Source organism: Asparagus officinalis, chromosome 7 (genome assembly GCF_001876935.1).
Source record: "Asparagus officinalis chromosome 7, Aspof.V1, whole genome shotgun sequence".
NCBI lineage: Eukaryota > Viridiplantae > Streptophyta > Magnoliopsida > Asparagales > Asparagaceae > Asparagus > Asparagus officinalis.
Genome location: NC_033800.1, coordinates 116,460,596 through 116,480,736, shown reverse-complemented (window position 1 = coordinate 116,480,736; position 20,141 = coordinate 116,460,596). Strand labels below are relative to the sequence as shown.

At 37.0% G+C, this 20,141-nt stretch overlaps 2 protein-coding genes across 3 annotated transcripts; both read left to right on the top strand.

The window, feature by feature from the left end:
• LOC109846545 (cyclin-T1-2-like) lies at nt 9,724-13,216 on the top strand. Of its 2 annotated transcripts, XM_020415792.1 has the most exons (6): nt 9,724-9,779; nt 9,881-10,090; nt 10,176-10,268; nt 11,531-11,612; nt 12,139-12,290; nt 12,381-13,216. In XM_020415792.1, the coding sequence occupies exons 4-6, from the start codon at nt 11,602-11,604 to the stop codon at nt 12,863-12,865; spliced, it is 648 nt and encodes a 215-aa protein (XP_020271381.1). In that variant the 5' UTR covers nt 9,724-9,779; nt 9,881-10,090; nt 10,176-10,268; nt 11,531-11,601; the 3' UTR covers nt 12,866-13,216. The 2 variants fall into 2 exon arrangements, with proteins under 2 accessions (XP_020271381.1, XP_020271380.1); XM_020415791.1 differs by having other exon boundaries at nt 9,743-10,090.
• Nucleotides 14,480-19,704, top strand: LOC109850011 (selenoprotein K). Its single transcript, XM_020419904.1, has 4 exons — nt 14,480-14,580; nt 18,988-19,091; nt 19,198-19,339; nt 19,425-19,704. The coding sequence occupies exons 1-4, from the start codon at nt 14,562-14,564 to the stop codon at nt 19,460-19,462; spliced, it is 303 nt and encodes a 100-aa protein (XP_020275493.1). The 5' UTR covers nt 14,480-14,561; the 3' UTR covers nt 19,463-19,704.

Below are 20,141 nucleotides of genomic sequence, written 5' to 3'. Positions count from 1 at the left end.
CCTAACTTCTTTAACTGCCACTCGAATGGTGTATTACCGATGTTAGATATACCTGGGCATAAAATACTCGACTCAACGGTGTTATCTTGGTTAGCATCCCTATTTGCTCCAACATACGTAGGCTCATCACGAATAGCATCGCACATTTGCTGCACAAAGCTCGAGCTATCCAAATGGCCAGGATCGGAGAATACAGAGTCGTGCGGAAGTTCACCTCCGCCATAGCTTCCTGAAACACGGAACATGATTAGGTTCAAGGAATCCAGAAGAGCACCATTTTAAAGTCATGAAAATAATGGAACATTACCTTCCTCTCCACTAGTAGTTACAGTACCTCGTAACTCTGCTTCGTGGATGCGCTGACCAATATACGACCTATGAGCGGTCTTCTTCCGCTTTGGGGGACAAACCTCTATAGGACCAACGGGTCGCTCATGCGTAGATTTAGTACGCATCTCAACCTGTGCAGAAGCCTCGGCGCTGGATCATGATCTCGAGTAACAGAAAATAAAAGGCTCATGCTCTCAACCATCCTACCTGGAGTGACAAGAGTCATCTTATTAGGATAAGTAAATAAAATCTTTCGTTTCGTCTTTGGAGGAGCCGGTCGAGATCTAGAGCGTTGAGACCAACGAAGAAATGCCAGATCCATTAATTCCGAAAAGAAAGAGTCTGACAGACCTGTCTCAGATTCTTTCTCGTCAACTCTAACGTCGGTGTCCATATCCCCAAATTCTTCTTCAGAAGTCTCATCCTCATTATCAATAGGAAAGAGCTCCTCATCATCCTCCATCTGGTCTTTGCTCGAACGGGAGGGTTTGACAGGTTTCTTCCCTCGCTTCTTTGAAAGCCCAGCCTTACGAGCAGCTTTAATGGTAGTCTGGACCAAGTGCTCAGCCTCCAACTCTGAGAGGCTCTTCATATCTAGAAGTTCGTTGGTAGAAAGGAGTCATTTGTAGCTGAGAAAGGTAAGCAATGGCTTGCATTTGGATGAAGGGAGAGTGAAATAGGTGCATGTACAACCCGTCATAGTCCAGAGCCATGCTCGGGCACCATCAATAAGACCTCCTTTAGTCCTCAAGCCTCGGTTCGGATTTCCAACATATAGTTGGTCATAACCGAACTGACGAGCGAAACGGCAAAGGAGATAGGGCTCAATGTGACAACGACCCTTCACCCGAAGAATGAGGTATCCAGCGCGAAATTTAACCAGCCAATGGAAGCAACCAACATCAAAGGAGGACCGACCGGCCCCCGGTTTCTCCTCGTTAATCAATACGTCATCATAGCGGCCTGAGAAGCGAGGAAAACACTTGAAGAACTCCCAGCTCTTACGAATTTGAAGCTCTCACTGTACATCAATGAATGTCTTCGCGAACCATTTACTCCTCTCTAACAACTGCACAAAAGGAACGGAGGCATCGACAGTACTAGGCGCCAACATCAAATCAGGACGGTGAAGGATGAGCCACACCATCAAGTATGTATACAGAAGCTCGACCTTTATAGAAAAAAGCTCGGTCGACGGTTCAGAACCCACATGTGTAAAACTATCGACCAAATACCTAAGCCCACAATAAATACCGGCAACCATCGCCAGAAGCAGAGAAATATCCTCCTCGTAAGCTAACTGAATGGCGAGGAGGAGGACCTTGATAGGCAAGGCGTCAGAAAACTGATATAGAACGACACACTTCTTCAATTAGAGAGCGAGATAGCCCGCCAGGAGGGTCTCAGGCCGAATAGGCTTCGTGCATGACAAATGAATGTTCGAAATTTAGTCCCCACTGGAAAGGAACCCTCAACACTAGTCGTAGTAAATGAATAGGCGTCAGCCCTCTCAATTAAGCCATTAATGGCAGAAGGTGTCAAAGAGGCCAACTCACAAATGGTCTCGCCCGAACTGCTCTCCAAACACTGAAATAAATAATCAGCAAACTGTTTCAAGCTGACATGCTTCTTCCTCTTTGCCAGAGGACTCATACTGACCAGGGATGTATAATAATGACACGTAAGGTCCCAGAGCATGTCATACATGTCGGAGGAATCTCTCTTCAGCTGTCCCAACTGCAAGTTAGAGGGAAAGTACTCTTGATATGGGCAATCTCCCATTGGATGACTAGAAACCTTATGCATCTCATGGAGAGCTAACTCCAATTCTCCACTGCAAGTCAGAAAAGTGTTACTATTAGGGTTATAAGACTCCAGCAATGCCAAGAAATGACAGCTGCTGACCGGGAATCCATACATAGTAGCTCGTATAGGTGCATACAATCCGTTGCGCTTCAGCTCACTCTCCCAACATCCCAAGACGTAACTAGTCATATGAGTCCACCACTTATTAGGCGGCAAGGATGACCAACCGAAACATCTGAATTCCTTCGGGGGGTAACTTCCTCCCAAGCCTAGCCAGACGATTCCTCACAAAATGGGCAACTACTGACACCTCATCCGATGGCGCTGTATCAAGTCCCAGAATCCCCGATCGAAGGCCGCGAATATGATTATACCCATCAGAACCTGGGGTCTTATGATGAGAAATAAATCCACAATGAACTCGGTCATGGTCATCTATAAGATTCCAGGACATCTGTCACCGCATAGCCTACGTCTCCAAATGAGCGAGAGAATGCTGACGGGGAATAGAAGGAATGTATAAAAGGCTCCCACCATCATCACGTCTCCAAATGAGCGAGAGAATGCTGACGGGGAATAGAAGGAATGTATAAAAGGCTCCCACCATCATCATTCAACCAATGTTCAGTATAAAAGGCTCCCACCATCATCATTCAACCAATGTTCATCATCAAGAGTCAACTTAGCCGGATCCTCAACATAGTCCCCGAATAAATAATCCGGCTTCTCTAAAGCCTGGGTAGAAATGGAATCTTCAGTAAAAGCAGCATCGGTAATCAGCTGGCGTAATGAATGGTGGCCCCCCGTCTCGTATCAATCGATGCACCTCCTCGGGACGACTCTTATTGAACTGAGGGGTCAGACCAATAGCCTGCCTGTCAACACTAGTAGTGAATGTCTCCCTGTTGCAACCGATCGTAGCATAAGGTGGAAAGCCTTCTACGGGGAACTCAACTACAACCAAATAAATATGGAATCGGAAAATTATTCATAAATTATACAATGGTTGGATTCATCTCACAAGCTAGCAAGATAGAGTCATTCATTGGGTGATTGGCGAGATGATTTCGATTGTCCTACACAGGAAGGACAGTATGCATCATCACGTAAACAACGTGGTAATGTACCCTGACCCATGCAGTATAATACAACACGAAATCGCCCCAACATGCCGGAAGATGTGAATTGGCCAAGCAAAACACGTCTTTTGAAAACTCAATCCCCGCGAAGGAGGACGTCGGTTCTTCTCGAATAACCCACGAAGGGGCCAAACGAGGACATGATAGAACCCAAAATCATCTTTTGAAACCTCAATCCCCGCGAAGGAGGACGTTGGTTCTTCCCAAATGACCCGCAAAGGAGACAAACGAGGATACAAAAAGCATAAAAGCTTACCCCCGTAAGAGGAAGCTATGGGAGCCTCGCTCTCACTATGCTGAGAAGATGAGCGACTCTTGTGAAATCATGGTCGGCACTGAGACATGGTTAACCTGTAACGAAAATCAACGGATCAGGTACAATCATAAATCCAAGAACCCAAAAATTAAAAGGGAAATTATAAACTTTGACTAAAATCCTATAAATAAAACGGGATTTGATAGTTGAAGTCTAATTAAACCTACGAGCTCTATGTATGCAAACAATGGGTTCAATTTAGCATTTAAAGCCATCATGATCAATTTTGGGAATGAAATACCCAAAACACCCCTCATGTTCGAGGTTCAACTTTGACCATGAACACATTTAAAATTTGGCCATGGGTATGTAGCCCGAACTCATGAAATTTCAGCCCCAAAATTTTAGCATTTTTTTACAATTAAGCCCCTCAATAATTTTTTGGCCCCTTTTGCAAATAAGCCCCTCAACAATTTATGGTCTTTTCGCATGAAACACTCCCCAAAGTTTCGGCCAAATGGGCATACAACCCAAGTCCCAAAATTTTAGTCCTTTTGCATAACACCCCCTCAAAGTTTCGGCCCACTTTTGCACAAAAGTCCCCCAAAAATTTTGGCTTTTAGATTTGCATAAAAACCCCTAAAATTTCGGCAATATTCAAAACTCACCTTCAAGATTCATTCTTTTTCACAAAACCTAACTCATGAGAGCAAAAAACTACAATCTTTGCATACAAATTCATTGCATACCCTCATTACAAGAATAAAGTTTCAATCTTTCTTGTAAAACCTATGGATTCTTAACCAAGAATCAAGAATGCAAGAAAAAAAGAGAGTTCTTGAAGAGAAGCTTACCCAAATAAAGAGCTTGAAAACCCAACTCCAAAAATCAAGTCTTGAGCTTGAAGATGAGATGAACCCTAGCCTTGAGAGAAGAGGAATTTCGGCCAACAAAGAGATAAAAATCCAAAATTCTTTTGAGGGGTTGAGGGATTTTAAAAGCAAGAATTTCAATGGGTTAAGAGTTCTTGACATCTTGTTGTTGAACTTGGGACAAGAGTTTGGGTAAGAGGAAGAAGGTGGAGGAGTTTTAGGGGGGAAAGAGGCTTTCATTTGAAATTTTGGGAGAGGGGGAAGTGAGAGTACAATAAAGGAACAAAACAAAAAAAAGACACCAAATAGGGGGTGTCTCGGCCCATTGGCCGAGACACCTCTAGGTGTCTCGGCCAGGGCTGAGACACCCACAGGTGTCTTGAGCCTAGACCGGCCCCCCAAGTGCTTTCATGACCTCTATTTTGCCCGTTTTCGTCGGTTACTGGTTATTCTGATGAAAATCAGCACCAATCAACACGGGTTAACGCGTTGCGATGAAAAGTCAACGCGGACGATCCAAAAGCCTAAGGTCAACGCCGATCAACGCGTAACCCTAGGTTAACGCCGGTAAATACGTTGCGATGAAAGTCAACACCGGGTGATCCGAAACCTTAAGGTCAATGCCGGTTAACGCGTAACCCTAGGTCAACGCCGGTCAACGCGTTGCGATAAAAAAGTCAACACCTAGGGATCCAAAACCCTAAGGTCAATGCTGGTTAATGCATAACCCTAGGTCAATGTCGGTCAACGCATTGTGATAAAAGTCAACACTGAGCGATCCAAAACCCTAAGGTTAATACCGGTCAATGCGTAACCCTAGGTCAACGCCGGTCAATGCGTTATGATGGAAGTCAACGCGTAGTGATCCGAAACCCTAAGGTCAACATCGGTGAACGTGTTACGATGAAAAGTCAATGCTTGGTGATCCGAAACCCTAAGGTCAATGTTGGTCAACGCATAACCCTAGGTCAACGCCGATCAACGCGTTACGATGAAAAGTCAACGTCGGGCGATCTGAGACAATACCGTTCAACACATAGCCCTAAGTCAATATATTATGACAGAGATAGTCAGTTCTAAGTCAACTCGATAACACGAGCCAAAATCAACTCACCGGTTTTTTATTCGAGACTTCGACGACGGCCAGACGATAAACGTAGCGCCGGAAGAATTTTAGCTATTCGTTAAAATATTGAATAGACTAAAAATCGAAGGAGTCAAGAATCAAAGCTAATTATAGGTCTTTTTACACTGACTGAAGGTTGGACCGATCACATCCAAAGTATTTCAGCCTCCTCTATAAAAGAAACGAGACTGAAACACTTTGGAGGGGGTATCTGTAGGTATCTAAAAATGCCTATAGATTCCCACACGCTGCTCGAGATAGAGAAAAGATGATGAACATCACTATCCGAGTAACAGAAGCTTATTTGATGTCGACAAGCGTATGAAGTGAGTCGACGAACCGTGTGAAGCAACAAAACTTCAGAATAACGAAAACATGAACTGATCAGGAGCTATGTGTTGCTTACGAAAGACGAAGCACCCATCATGCCCCGTCTACTCCATATATGATTCAATCATGGGAGCTTGTAGATCTCCTCGTTAGCTTTCCTACACATTTTGAATCGCGTGATTCCGAGTTCGGATGACAAAAATACGGCGAAAACGAACGGGCCGCACAAAACAAGGCCTAGAGCCAAAACCAAGACACCCTAGGTGTCTCGGCCACTGCCGAGACACCGCGGGCATCCGCAGCCCCTCGGCCAAGGCCGAGACATCGCGGGCATCCGCAGCCCCAAAAACCTATTTTTGGCTGTTTTGAGTTATTTTTTGACCGCTAACCGCCTAGATTTGTTTCAACTGATAAATTATCAGCCAAGAATATAGTTAAGTGGTTACAACTGAAGATAAGAGTGAATCGATCGTTCTTATCCGAAAATAGAGGTCCTAAAGCCTATAAATACAGCCCCAGGGCTTTTATTTTTTTCTGATCTGGAATTTTTGAGCGTCGACGAAGCTCTGCTGAATTAAAGACTGAAGGATCTAGAATTTCAGAAGAGAGAAGGAGATCGGATCGAGTTCGTCAGCATAAAGAAAAAGAACTCGTCAGATCTACAGTTCCCGGTTCCTTCCCTTGAGATTACCCCATTGCGGTGATCTTGAGAAGAGTGATTATCTCGCTGTTACCGAGATAATTACTTCGGTTTCTTAATTTCTTCGCGAATCAACGAAGCTCCGGATCTGATCAGATCGTTTGGTAGTCCACGGATATCAACATCCCCGTCACAAGCTAAGATCCCACGCAAGCAGCGGAGGATAAACGTCCGTTGTGTTTGTTGAAAGGAAGGTTGTAATTTTTGTTGAAAGTCTTATAAAAAGACTATTTTTTTTGAGTTTGTTGTAACGTTTGAAGTTGTAAATGAACTCATCAATGAAATCGACTTTCTCCCCAAACAATCTTTCCTTGGGCTCATTCATTTTTTGTCTTCTCGTCTAAATTCACAAAGAAATTGAATATGTTTTTATATTCAGCACAAACTTCTGACAATAAGGACTTTAATTTTCCCCTATTTTAATAAGAATAAATGTTAATTTCATATATATGAATTTTTTGTGCTTTTAATTTATTACTTAAATAAGGTTAGGAGCTACCTCTTTTTTCTCTGTAATGAATTCTTCTGTTGTGCATCCAATAAGAATTTCTGCTGTGTCATAATGTTACATTTGCTCTGTCTGTATCATTTTCCATGAGAATTTGAACTAAATACATTATATTTTTTATTGTTAATTTGCTTTAGATTATAATATTAATATTTAATTTTGATATATTTATTTCATGAAGAAGAGATATCACTTAACCTTGGTACTACATCATTGGCGATTCTACAACATTTATTATCTGGACACTTATTATTAACATATATATCCACTTTCTTGTTACAACCTTTGCAAACATAGAACTACTGTTCAATTCTATTATAAATGGTAGTTATCATTACCTTAAGGGTGAAATAGTATGTCTGTATATCGGTAAATTATTCTTAGGTTTAATTGTATGAATTTTAGAGTAGGTTTTCTAAGATCATACATCTTTCGAATATTATAATGGTTGTATATATTAGTAATTTGAATTTTTTCTGCATTTATAAAGAGCCTTAATGGAGATGCTTTTATCTTGGTAGCTTACTCTAAAAGAACGTTGCATATTAGCTTTAAAATATAATATTTTTTCTTTATAGTGTTATATGGATGTTTGCTTGGTTTGCTTACTAATATCTTATTTCTTCAGTAAGTTGTATATTTAGATTGATATATATTATTGACGTAATTTATGATGACATGCATATCTCCTCTATAAATTTGAGACAGGCATAATATGGATTTTATATTTAGTGGCCTTTAATAATAATTTTAGTAATGAAATATACTACCTTCATATTTAGAGATCTTGAATTCTAATAGTGCTATTACATCATTATCTCTGATCGTGTCTTTAAGAATTGATCCTTCGTTAGTAGTCATGCCCCGAAATAAAGTCACACGCACTATATAAGAAAAAGAAAAAGGGCGATTTTATATTTTTTGCTTACGCAGAGTCATGATATGGTAATTTTTCTTTTATCTTCCATGAAGAATGTTTCTTTGATTGGAACAAAGTTGTTCAATACATTCTTCAGGGAGTATTCAGTCGGTGTTTCTTTGATAAATATAACTTATGTTAGTGTTAATTGAAGTGATTCATGGAAGTTCCGAATTCCATTTGAAATGAAAACCGCTTGATTCTTTTGAAGGATGTCTCTAAATTTTCTAATAGTTCTACATACATAAATCTTTATAATTTTTTACCTTATAAATATTATTACCATTAGAGATCAATATTTATAGATTATAATCAATTAATGTTAAGCTATTATATTATAGTCTTTTATTAGTTTGCTGCAATTTAGTCTTCTATTAATTAATGATACATATGTATTTTTGCTGCTCTAGCATATTGGTAAAATTATATGCAGTTACTTTAATTTATACAATAACATTAATTTTTAATCTATCATATATTTTTTTAAATTTTTATTCTTTAACTAGATATTTTTAATCTGTTATTATTACTATTTTTACCAGTATCAACTTGACTATTTTTAGATTTTAAAAAGGGATAGTAAACCTTAAATTATAAATTATATTTATATATCTTAATGAAAGAATATCACACAATTATTCTTTTCTTTGCCAAGTTCTAAAATTTTGGATTTTTATTTTGTGTAATTTTAAACTTTTGAGAGTATTTTGTCTAATTTTTAAAAAAATTTGCTTTTTTTTTGTAATACTTCATGTAATAAACTGATACTACGAAGCTGTTTCATATATTTTATTAATCTTATTTAAATTGTTGTGCTATAAATAGTTCATGGGGTATTAGGATAGGATATAAGTATGGTTAGGATAGATTATAATTTAAATTAAATATTTAAAATAGTACATGATAATTTTGACTATGGAAAGCTTTTCTCGAACTCGTGCTTTTAAAGGAAGTATGCCTTTTTGCTTTCCTTAATTTTTTTTTTATAATTTTGAGAATGACTTCTGTTTTTTTAATTTGTTTGGTGAATTTTGTAAATATCTCATCTACATTATGTACATTTGTAAGTCTACGTTGTTCCTGGATTCGACCTTTGGGGTAGACATTATTTGTCTCATTAATTTATTTAGTTTTGCATATACGCCCTTTATTTTGTAGACATTTATAAATTTGGCATTTAATAATTTTATTTAGATTAACATTTCAATTTAAACTATATCCTTATCTTCATACTATGTACATCCAATAAGAATTCATCAATTTATCAACTTACTCTTACTTAATGGAATAATATTTGAATTCCAAGGGTATTTTTGTTTCCCGAAAGATTTTCCCGAACTTGTGCTTTTAAAGGGAGTAAGTATGATATGATATATTTATGCATGTAGTTTTGAACCAAATTACAATAAAGTAGCAAAACTTAAGAAAAACTTAATTTATAAAAAACGAAATAGATTTATAGGGTACATGTTAGTTATAAGTTTTCTATTTGTTATAAGATTATCTCTTGAGACTGTTAAAGAATATGACGAGAAAATTACTTTATAGCATTCTACTTTAACTTTTTTTTAATTTTAACGGAAATTTCTCAAGTAAGCATAATATGATTATTATGCTATAATTAGTCTATGGTTATTTTTTTTATCGTTATTAAAATGCGATGGAAAACTTTTACTTTGCCTCCACGTCAGTTTTTTCACCTCCACGTCTGATTTTTTGTTTCCGCTGATTTTTTTTCCCCGCTTTGTTTCGCTAGGGCTGAAGAGGGAAACCGAAGAACAAATTGCCTCCACGTCGGTTTTCTTTCCCTCCCCCGTTTCCTTCCCCAACCGAGTGAAATCGACGAAAACTCTGACCACGTCGGATTTTTTTTCTTCCTCGTTGATTTCTTCAGCTAGAGTTACCTCCTTCGCATCGCTCCCGCCAGAAAATCCAGCCAATTAATTCAGCAATCAAAGGACCGGAGCAAAGCCATCAGGCAACAGCGGTGCATTTTAGAGTCCATCACCGACGTCACCGACATCAACGCCGTCATCGAGCAGGCCGAGAAGGCTGACCGCGTTTACACTGTCGATAACCCTGACCCAAATCTCCTTGTTAATCTGTATGTCTCATTGATTTTTGCCCTCTTTTATTTGAAAAGATTGGTTTTTGATTGAAAAGATGTGATTTTGATTGTTTGGGATTAGGGATTTGGATGGGGTATTGTCGGTGGAGGAGATGAGGGAGGAGGAGAGGGAAGAGGAGGCTCTACACGCTGGCAGTCTCCAAGTTCCTCGAAGGTGAGATTTTTGTGATTGTCATCTTGGTGCTGAAAGGATTTCATGTTTGATTAGTTAATTATGTATGTAATTGCAAAAGAATGTGGATAAAAAAGAAATAAATGTTTAATAATTAATTAGTTAATCATGTTTGATTCTACGTTTTCTGGATGAACATTTAAGATTATGATTAGTGCCTAATTAGTGTATTTCTCTTGAAATCAGTTATAAAGTATAGTCAGCATCCTTTGTGGTGTTTTTCTCTGGTTCCTATCACTTCAACTGGTTCTGCATACTTACTCAGGATCCAGAAAATGCATTTCATATCGACTTCTATTAGTTTGTGAATAATCAGGTTCCTATCAAGAATTTTATTTTCGGTAGATATAGTTATTATGCCATGTTTCTATTAGTTTGAGAAGGAAATGTAGTGCAATTCCATTTGCATTGTTGATGCGTTTATTTAATTTTCCACTCTCTTAACTGAGAATTATTATTTTTAACAAGTGGTTTATCTACTATGGATAATATTTGTTGTCAAATGCTTCCTATTGCAAATGCATTGATCTCTTTCTTTCCAAATCAACCGAAGGACTGCGATGATTTCATGATCCCATCTTTTTGTTGATTGAGAAGAAAACATCACCAATCATGCCAAATATCTACTGGAGCAGACAACTAGATCATTCAGAATTTGATGTTAATCAGTTGCCATATCATATAAACTGATATAGATCTTTAGTCATAAATTCTGTTGCATCTTTACTTCTGTGTAGTTGATATCAAAGAGACTATTAATTTTTAGAATCATACTTCACCAACTATCAAATGATCTTTTAAGGACAATTCGTGTGTAAACCTTGCACCTGTGATCTACATCATATCATGTTTCTGCCTAAGAAATTACAGCCTAGAAGTGAATATTATACTCCAAAAAAAATGGAGAAAACTCCTGGTGATTCAGTTTATATTATTATGTAGTTGAGAGACTCATATTAGATGCAAGTAATGGAGAAAACTCCTGGTGATTCAGTTTATATTATTATGTAGTTGAGAGACTCATATTAGATGCAAGTTACAACACACAGAATTGGTTTGACATGTATAAACAGATACAGAGAAGTGTGAACTGATTACTTAAGGGAATTTCCAGATTTTTTTCCCTGTTTGATTTTGCATACTTCCTTTAATCTTTTCAATATTATGCAGTTTTTCTTGTTGCCAACAGCCTACGCCATTTCTCATTCCTAATAAGAATGTTGGATTATTCTCTTATCTTGCAGACCTCAGGTCACTATTGCAACAGCAATGATGTTATGCCATCGCTTTTATCTCCATCAGTCTCACAGAAGGAATGAATGGCAGGTAAGGAATCATATATGTTATGCACTAATGTGTGTCACGTTAAACTTGTTATTGTATTGTCATGCAATTAACTGTCTGTTGTTCTAAAGAAACATATAAACTTACAAACCGATTCAGATGTCATCGAGTTATGTTCTCTGATGATATTTTTGAGAACTGGGGCAAAATGCCCAGGAGATTTATTAATTAGAGAAAATAGATCCAAAATATATATACATGCAGAAGAAGACAGAGAAGAAGTGCAGTAGGAGATGAGTAAAGATTAGAATACAAAAAAGACTAATATCACTTTCTACATCAAGCTGCTGCGTTGCTTCGAGTCAAGCACCTATTTCGGTGTAAGGCGGTGTTGTCTTACTAAAGCAAGATGATCATCAATCAGTATATGAAGAGTGTTTTTATCTTTTCAAAATACTTTTGCATTCCGTTCATTCCAAATATCAAAGTAACATGCAAGGACGATAAAATCCCTTTGACTAACGATATACATCACAGAGCGCTAATATATTTTTGAAATTCCTTACAGGCTTCGAACCACACTCTGCCTGCAATATGAACCCAGTTACATTGTAGCCGGGTCTCTTTATCTTGCTGCTAAGCATCACAATATGAAACTTCCAACATGGGATGGTTGCATTTGGTGGCAATTGTTGGAAATCGTGCCAAAACAGTTAGATGGTAAAATAACTTTTACCATCTTTACTAGTTTGCGAATGCATAGACACTATCTTACATTTACTTAAGTGGGTATTCTATTACAAATTGTAGAGATACTTCAACAAATGATGGAGTTATTGGGTTACAAGAAAAGACCTTTGGTATCTCCTGCACTCGAGAAGCCAAAGGTAATCCAACCTCCAATTGCGTCTGCGGAGAAGGCAGAGGAGCCATCAAGCAGCCCAGAGTCTTGTGTATTGAGCAGAGATGGGTCTTCAAATAGAAGCCCTAGTCATGAGTTTAGTGAGGAAGCTAGCTCAGCAAGACTCGTAGAATTGAAGAAAAATAGGGAAGCTCAATGCGAGCTGAGAAATTCTGAAAGCCCGGATGGTGTTGTTGAGGATTGCAGAGAGGAGCATGTCCTTAATAAGATCAACGTGGACAGAATCAAAGCATTGATGAAGAGGCAAAAGAGGAAAACAGAAGTTAATAACAAGTGTATACAAGCTTTGGACGATTCAAGTGAAGAACCTTGGATTCAAAGAGAGTTGGAAGCTGGAATAGAGTTGGAAACCAAGAGGCAAAGACAAGTTTGAGATTTTGTAGGGAGATTGAAGTTGTTACTGCAGATACCATGAAATTATTATGAATGGATCTGAACTTTGGTGGATTATTTTAAGCGCTGCTGTTATTAAAAGTTATGGCTGCAGTAGCTAAAATGAGCCCAGAATGTGTTCAGTTGTACAGAATGGCATTGTTCAAGCTCTATAAATCATTCAATTATAAATGTAATGGTTTCCATCCCTTTCTCACAAAGTTCTGTGAGGATAGTTGTATGTACGCGTTCAATTTTTCTTTTGATAAATGTGTACACGTTCAATTGTAGATTCTTTTATAGCTCAAGCTCTGTAAATCATTCAGTTATGGGTGAAATCATATCATTAATTTATCACAGCTCTTTGAGGATACTCAATTGGATGCTTTTATGTTGTTCAGACATTGTAAACTAGTTTGTCACACATTTTTGTGCATATACTTTCCTCCAAGATATAGCTGCTACACAACGAATAATTTTTGTTTTACGCTAGGGCTTTCGTGTTAGTCTGCGACCGTGAGGGTAGCGCTTTTGGTTAGGTGCATGGTGTTCTTACTCATTGTTGCAACACTCTTGAATTTGAGTGTTGTTTCCGCACCTCTATTTTTTGATTTATTTTGTTATAGCAACAACCTTTTGGTGTTGCGAATTCATCTAACCAAATAAGACTTTTAAAATTCAAATGTACTTCGGACAACATGGTGTTCCAGCTACTCCTAACCAATCAAGTATGTGGATGTTGATCTGTATTAAAGTTGGTAAATTTTTTTAGATTTGATTATAAATTTCCTTGTTTCAAATATGGCTTCCTATACTAGCTTTTTGGTCAATACTAAAAATCTGCACGTGTAGATATTGGGATCACAAAAACAACGTAGTATTTTATAATGGTTGGCTAAAAGGTCAAATTGGTCAATGTACTAGGGCTTGATTCTCACAAACAGAAATTTATAATTCATTTGGGATATTATTATTTGTTCATGTTACATTCGAACTTTTATATGATTAAGATTACATCATATAACGAGCACAAATGTTGTTGTATAATATAGTGTGGGTAATCTTACCATGGTGACCATAAATACTTTTCGCTACAAACTTCAAAACCAACCAAACACAAGAAAAGTAGGAAATGTCGTATCAACAAAAGTTTTCCTTTTTTTCCATGCGAACCAAACACAAGAAAAATAAATACATTGGTTTCCCACCATTTATTTTGTACGAACCAAAGCGAAATAATCTATTTCTTGGAGAAGTTTGGAAAACTTAAAACTTGTGTTTTTATACATGGAAATGCATTTCCCTATATCTAGGAAACGAACCAAACAACCCCTAATAAGAAGTTTAAGTATTAAAAAAATAAAGTATTTCATAAAACCTTGGCTAATTGACTTGAAATCAATTTATAAACCATGTATATATCTTTGAAATTCAGGGCTAAAATACTAGTAACATTGGCGTCGAAAACTCCAAATTTCACACTGGAAGTTTCGAGACATCGAGTCGTCGGTGGGGATGACTTGAGGTTTCCCAATAAATAACGGAATCCTCAAGAAAATAATACACGTGGAACATTATAATTGGCCAACCAGTTACACGCCACGTCATTATTTATTCATTTATAATTGCGCTCGTCTAATTTCTTCCGTTCCTTGAATGAGAGCGGAATCGTCGTTGGATTTGGAATTTCTTCAGCCATGGCTTATGTCGAAAAAGGTATTAATTAATCCCCGCAATTTTCCTTCAATGAGTATGGATTATGTCTCTGACCTCGTTTTTCTATGTTAATTGTGGTCTCTCTCTTGGAATTTGATCGGTTCTTCTTCCTTGTTGGGATCCTTTTAATTTGCCTTTTTTTTTGGTGGCTCTGATCTGTTGAATTGGTGCATATTTTTTGATTATTTGATCTTTCAGCTTCAAAAATTGAGGCGAAGGATCAAAATCTTGGGGGTTTTTTTTTTTGATGTGAGACCCCCATATTAGCCCTAATTCAAGATTGTTCTGAGAATCAATTACGTTATTTAAAACTAGGATTAGTATTTGATCTTCGGAGTTGGAGCCCCCAAGCTCTGTATGTTGTTTGAAATGGGGACCCCCAGCCCCCTCTTCAGTCTTCAGTTTAGCTTATAAGGATTTTGGGGTTCTAATGATCTTTGTACCAACAGTATCCCCTTCGTGATACAATTAACGATCTTATAATATCCTCCATTTGCGTGACAGAAGACGTTTGAGGTGGTTATATTTTTATCCCTCTTCCTTTATAGGTTTTAAAGACTTAATGCATAAGGATATTAGTTGCCGAAGTAATAGTATATATGCATGCACATAATGCATTGTATTCGTAGTAATAAGAAAGTCATGGTGCAAATGTTTTGTAATGGACAAAATATACAACTATAATGTGCAATTGTTCGTCGACAGTTTTGAGGAATCAAGGCTGAGGTGAAATACTGCATTTTTTGTGATGGTAAGAGTGTCGTGTCAGCTTTCATATATTCATTGTACAATTCTGGCTAGCATATTATGTTCTTGAACTTCTTTGCCGTCACACGATTGGTCTTAGCTGTAACTGAGTTATTGTTGTTTAATGTTGGCGTTGAATCTACAAAATTGTGGTTTCTTACTTTTAGAATATTTGTACTGGTTCATTCGCACCATACTCAAATTAGCATCTTCCTTCGAACAAATGAGTGCATAAATCTTTAAAATCTTTTGTCCAAGCGGTAAGTGATCCTCAAAATGCGTTGGGAAGATTTTGGATAGGCTAGTAAAGAATGAATCAAGCATAAGGCCCTACTCCGAATCTTTTATCACTGGTCTTTTCCATATGTCATGCATGTGAAAGGAAAAAATAAAATCTTGGTTGTGCATGGAGTAACATGGATGTATATTTTGTTGCTCATGTCATCGATGAGATGGGGTTTTAGGAGTCGTCATTCACAAAAATACTGCACATAGATGGAGCTCTAGAAGTAAAGATAAATGCGTCTTACATTGCTTTCTTGTTTAAATGATAGCTAGTTATGCAAGTTGCAACTAAAGGGTTATATAAAAGGGTGAGCATTGTTTCTCTCTGGACATGAGTGATTTGGGTCAAACAGTCAAAGACTACCTTGAATATAATTGCATAACTCCTTGTAGTTTGTGTTATAAAGGTCTATAGGGAAACTTTCGTAATCAGTTTTGCGATTTCTTCACCTGTGATTCACCAGATTACATTTTGTACATCCATAAGAATGTATTTTCTACTAGTCCTCTACCATTTATCCTTGTAGGCTCCCCTTTGTACACTTCCTTCTTCACATATCTAGTTTTCTAATAGCATTATTTTTTTACATAATAGGACTATAGAAAGAAAGGTCATTATCCCCATTTTATGCACTGTGTTATGCCCATGCTTAATCTGTTACTGAAAATTTATCAATTTGACCCTTCAACTTTTTTAGCAATATAAATGCAACACTGGTTAGTTATAAACCCTCAGTTCTTTCATTTTATTATTAGTTACTTTCATATCTATTACTAAGCTATTGATTTTTTGAGGAAAGTCAAAATGTTATATCTCAGCATCTTAAGTCCTATTCAAGGACAGATCCAAATATGAGGGTGTGGGTGCGCGTGCCTCCCACACATGTGACAAATTTATAAGAAATTACATACATTCTAAGTAGGTTCCCTCATAGATTATTTACGTGGCCCAATACAAAGTTTAGTAGTATTTATATGAAAATGATAATGAATTTATATGAAAACTAATAGTGGAAAAGGTATTTTGCGTCAGGATCGTTGTGATTGTTGTATAAATAAGTGTTTCTATTGGTAGATAAGTTATTAATCTATATATAATTGATATAATTAATTGTATACATGCTCCCATAGAAAAAAATATTTGGGATCCGTCCCTGGTCCTTTGTGTTGGTTTGCTAGGATGTTTGGAGTTTTACCTTTTATAAATAGTTTATATTTATATTGGAGCTGCTACAACTAAACATTATGTTCTAGTGAAGTTCTCGGAGTATGACCTGATTGTAGGGTAGATATTGTACAAGTTTGCATTGTGCTAAGTGAAATAATCTCCTCCGTTTTAAATACAAATTTGTATCATGGTTTTTGATGCATTTAAAAAACTTAATTTATTATTATTATTTTCTAAAAGAGCATATCTTGAAGTGGAATTTCTGAATATAGACTTTGCATCAACTTTCTCTTTAAGACAAAATAACTAACTCATGCTTAAAGTATTGGTGAACTCTGAAGTTTCCCCCTAAAGTATCGATTTGCGTATTTTGCCCCTTAAATTATGTTTGCTGTTTAATTGTGGTCAGTTTGTAAGCCTACAATCAAATATTGAATCAATGAGGTGACACTATTTTTCTGCATTTTCTATGGGTTTTTATCAGTTTGTCTCCTTTTTCTTAAAAGAAAAATGTTACCTGCCTCTCCCCTAAACTTTTGACCCTTTAACCCTTTTATGAATAGAAAAATTATTTTTAAAATTGCAGAGAATACAATAAATAAAACTATAATGTCATGAATTTGTTAAATATTTGGATGTAGGCTCACAAAATGATCACATTGGACACATACACATAGTTCAAGAGGAAAATAAACAAATCGGTCCTTTCGGGGAGAACTTGAGAGTGCACCTATACTTTAAGGGAGATATGCTCATTTTATCCTTCTCTCTGAGCATCTTTTTGTAAGGAAAGCTTGTTGAAGTTCGACTTGTAGCATGTTTGAAGAGCAGCACAGTGGTATTTCTGTGTGTAGAAATAGGCCAATCTTTTATCATCTAGGCATCTGGTATGAATATTTTTGATACATTATTGGTGTCTAGTATGATATTTATATGAACTTTTGCACTCATTCGCCAATTAAGTACTGTTTCTTTCAAGTTGTAGTTGCCAATCTTTTATCATTTAGGTATCTGGTATGAATATTTTTGCCAATCTTTTATCATTTAGGTATCTGGTATGAATATTTTTGATACATTATTGGTGTCTTGTATGATATTTATATGGACTTTTGTACTCATTCTCCAATTAAGTTACTGTTTCTTTCAAGTTGTAGTTTCTAATAAACTTTGATGGTTACTAATTGTCACTGCAGCCTACATGGCTATAAAGAGACATTTAACGCGACTTGCCTCATCAATTTGTTCTGTGAACATGACCAATCAAGTTTTTCATGTAACAATACATCTTCTTTTACTTTTTATTATCTCCTCTATCATGCATATCAGACATCCATGCACCTTTTTTCCCCCTCTCACTTTTATAGTTTTGCTTTTCCAGCCCTCTTGTTCTGTGATCTCTCCTTTTTGCATGCTATTAAGGGTGAGGGGAAAAAAAACTGTTCTCACTCTCATCTATAGTTCCTTCTCCGTGATAACTATAGGCTTGTTTGTGACTTAAAGCTGAGAGGATACTTTTGCTTAGATAGCAATGTGATATTACTGGTAGCTCAGTTAATTATGTGCGAAGGAATTCATATTTTAGCAAACTGGAAATATACATCTATATTTTAGATAACCAATAAAAGTATGATGATTGGACTAGTTATGCATATACATAGTTGTGTCCATACTTCACAAAATGAGAAAGCTTGTGAAACTTTCATTCTGCTTCACTCCAGTGTAGAATCTTGTTTTACATTTTGTAGACCACTTTGTTTGCCTATTTCCATTAGAGAAGGGATCTGACGTTAATTTGTTGGAAAAAAGCTGAATCAGTTGCCTGAATGCAGTATCTCTTTCCCCCTTTTCATAAGATTATTTTGGAGCTCAAGTTTTGGTCTTTGTTAGTTGACTTACGTTGTACATCATTGTTATGCACACTGCAATTTATCTACTCCCCCAACCCAATTATTTGATAATATTCTTGTGGTAATCTGATTAAATGATCAATTTAAGAATTATAAGATATGTTCACAAAAAGATATGCTTGTTTAATGAAGAGATTATTTTATGAGCTTATATTCGGCATGTATCCTCACAATCTAGCCACAACAGCCACCAAAATATACTTAAAGAGGCTACGATGGTACTACTTGTGTTTGGAAATCAAACAATAAAGCTTTCTGTCTAGCAGAATGATACAGTTATTCTTAATGCATCCACCGCAGGTGTTGTGAAATCAAAGCGGTCAATATGGAGGCTCAGCACGATAATTGATTTCTTTAAGGCCATTGTGAACTTCATCTCGGTCTTCTTTGTTACTATGTTCTCGGTATGCTCTCTAATTTTACTTCTCATGAAATATTTGCCAAATACCAACTTTTCTGGATTTATGTGAGAAAATCCTGTGGTAACCTTTTTGTTTCTCTGTGTTGCAGATGGACAGAACAAATGAGTTCAAGAAAAAATCTGGAAAGAAATGGGATGGTGGCCCAGGCGGTGGAGGTCCCTACGGTGGAGGCGGAGGTGGTGGACCTCGCGGACCACGTACCATGGCCGACCTCCGGTCGAATGACCACAGTAAGACTATAACTTCTAAGCTTCAACCTTTTGTTTAGTAGTTGTTCTTCAGTGCACAGTGTTACAATAATTTTTTGCGTTTCAGGTTCACTTCCTGCGTGCGGTTCCTGCTGCGGTGGCTAAGAACTAATGAAGCTGTATAGTAAATCCTTTGTTGCTACTTTGAAGATGTGTCTATGCTTTTTATCTCCTTGTGATTCACGCACGCCTTTCGTGTATTTGTGAACGCTTTTATTTGTGAGGCCAACTACATCAAATTTTAATATGATTATGTAATGGTTCATCCTGGAAGCTGTACACTTTTGTATATGTTTTCATGCCACATACACTTAGAGGTATCATATGTGCAATTGCAGATTGATTTCTTTTGCTGCAGCCATGCCATTATCTCCTGAACGCGCGAGAGTGAAACATCAACTTCTCAACAACTCTTTGCATATGGATTTATTGGTGCTTAGTAAAGTATCTACTTCTAAGCGCAGCACTCTTGCATATAGATTTTGGTCCTATGAGCACCTCCTAACTTGAAGGGAATATTGTTGTTGTTGTTGTTGTTGATGATGATGGTATCTCTTGATTTAGTTTGGGTTTTATTCCTGTCTTGTTAAATTGATGATTTTGAATCTCTTTTTAACTTTAATTCTAAGAGTAAGTTGAAAAGGGTTATGGTCCTTTCGTTTTAAAGCCTAGAAGTGATCCGGATGATTAATCTTGAAGGGGTGGATTTCTGACAGCATCACATTGAGCATACTTAGCAAAATGTTTTTAAGGCTGTTTTGTTAACACAACATGTTATGTTTTT

What these genes read in the sequence shown, in the direction of transcription:
- LOC109846545 (XM_020415792.1), top strand. An exon ending in CGTGCCAAAACAGTTAGATG is followed by an intron (nt 12,291 to 12,380) that starts GTAAAATAACTT and finishes TACAAATTGTAG; the next exon opens with AGATACTTCAACAAATGATG.
- LOC109850011 (XM_020419904.1), top strand. An exon ending in TCTTTGTTACTATGTTCTCG is followed by an intron (nt 19,092 to 19,197) that starts GTATGCTCTCTA and finishes TCTGTGTTGCAG; the next exon opens with ATGGACAGAACAAATGAGTT. An exon ending in CCTCCGGTCGAATGACCACA is followed by an intron (nt 19,340 to 19,424) that starts GTAAGACTATAA and finishes TTTGCGTTTCAG; the next exon opens with GTTCACTTCCTGCGTGCGGT.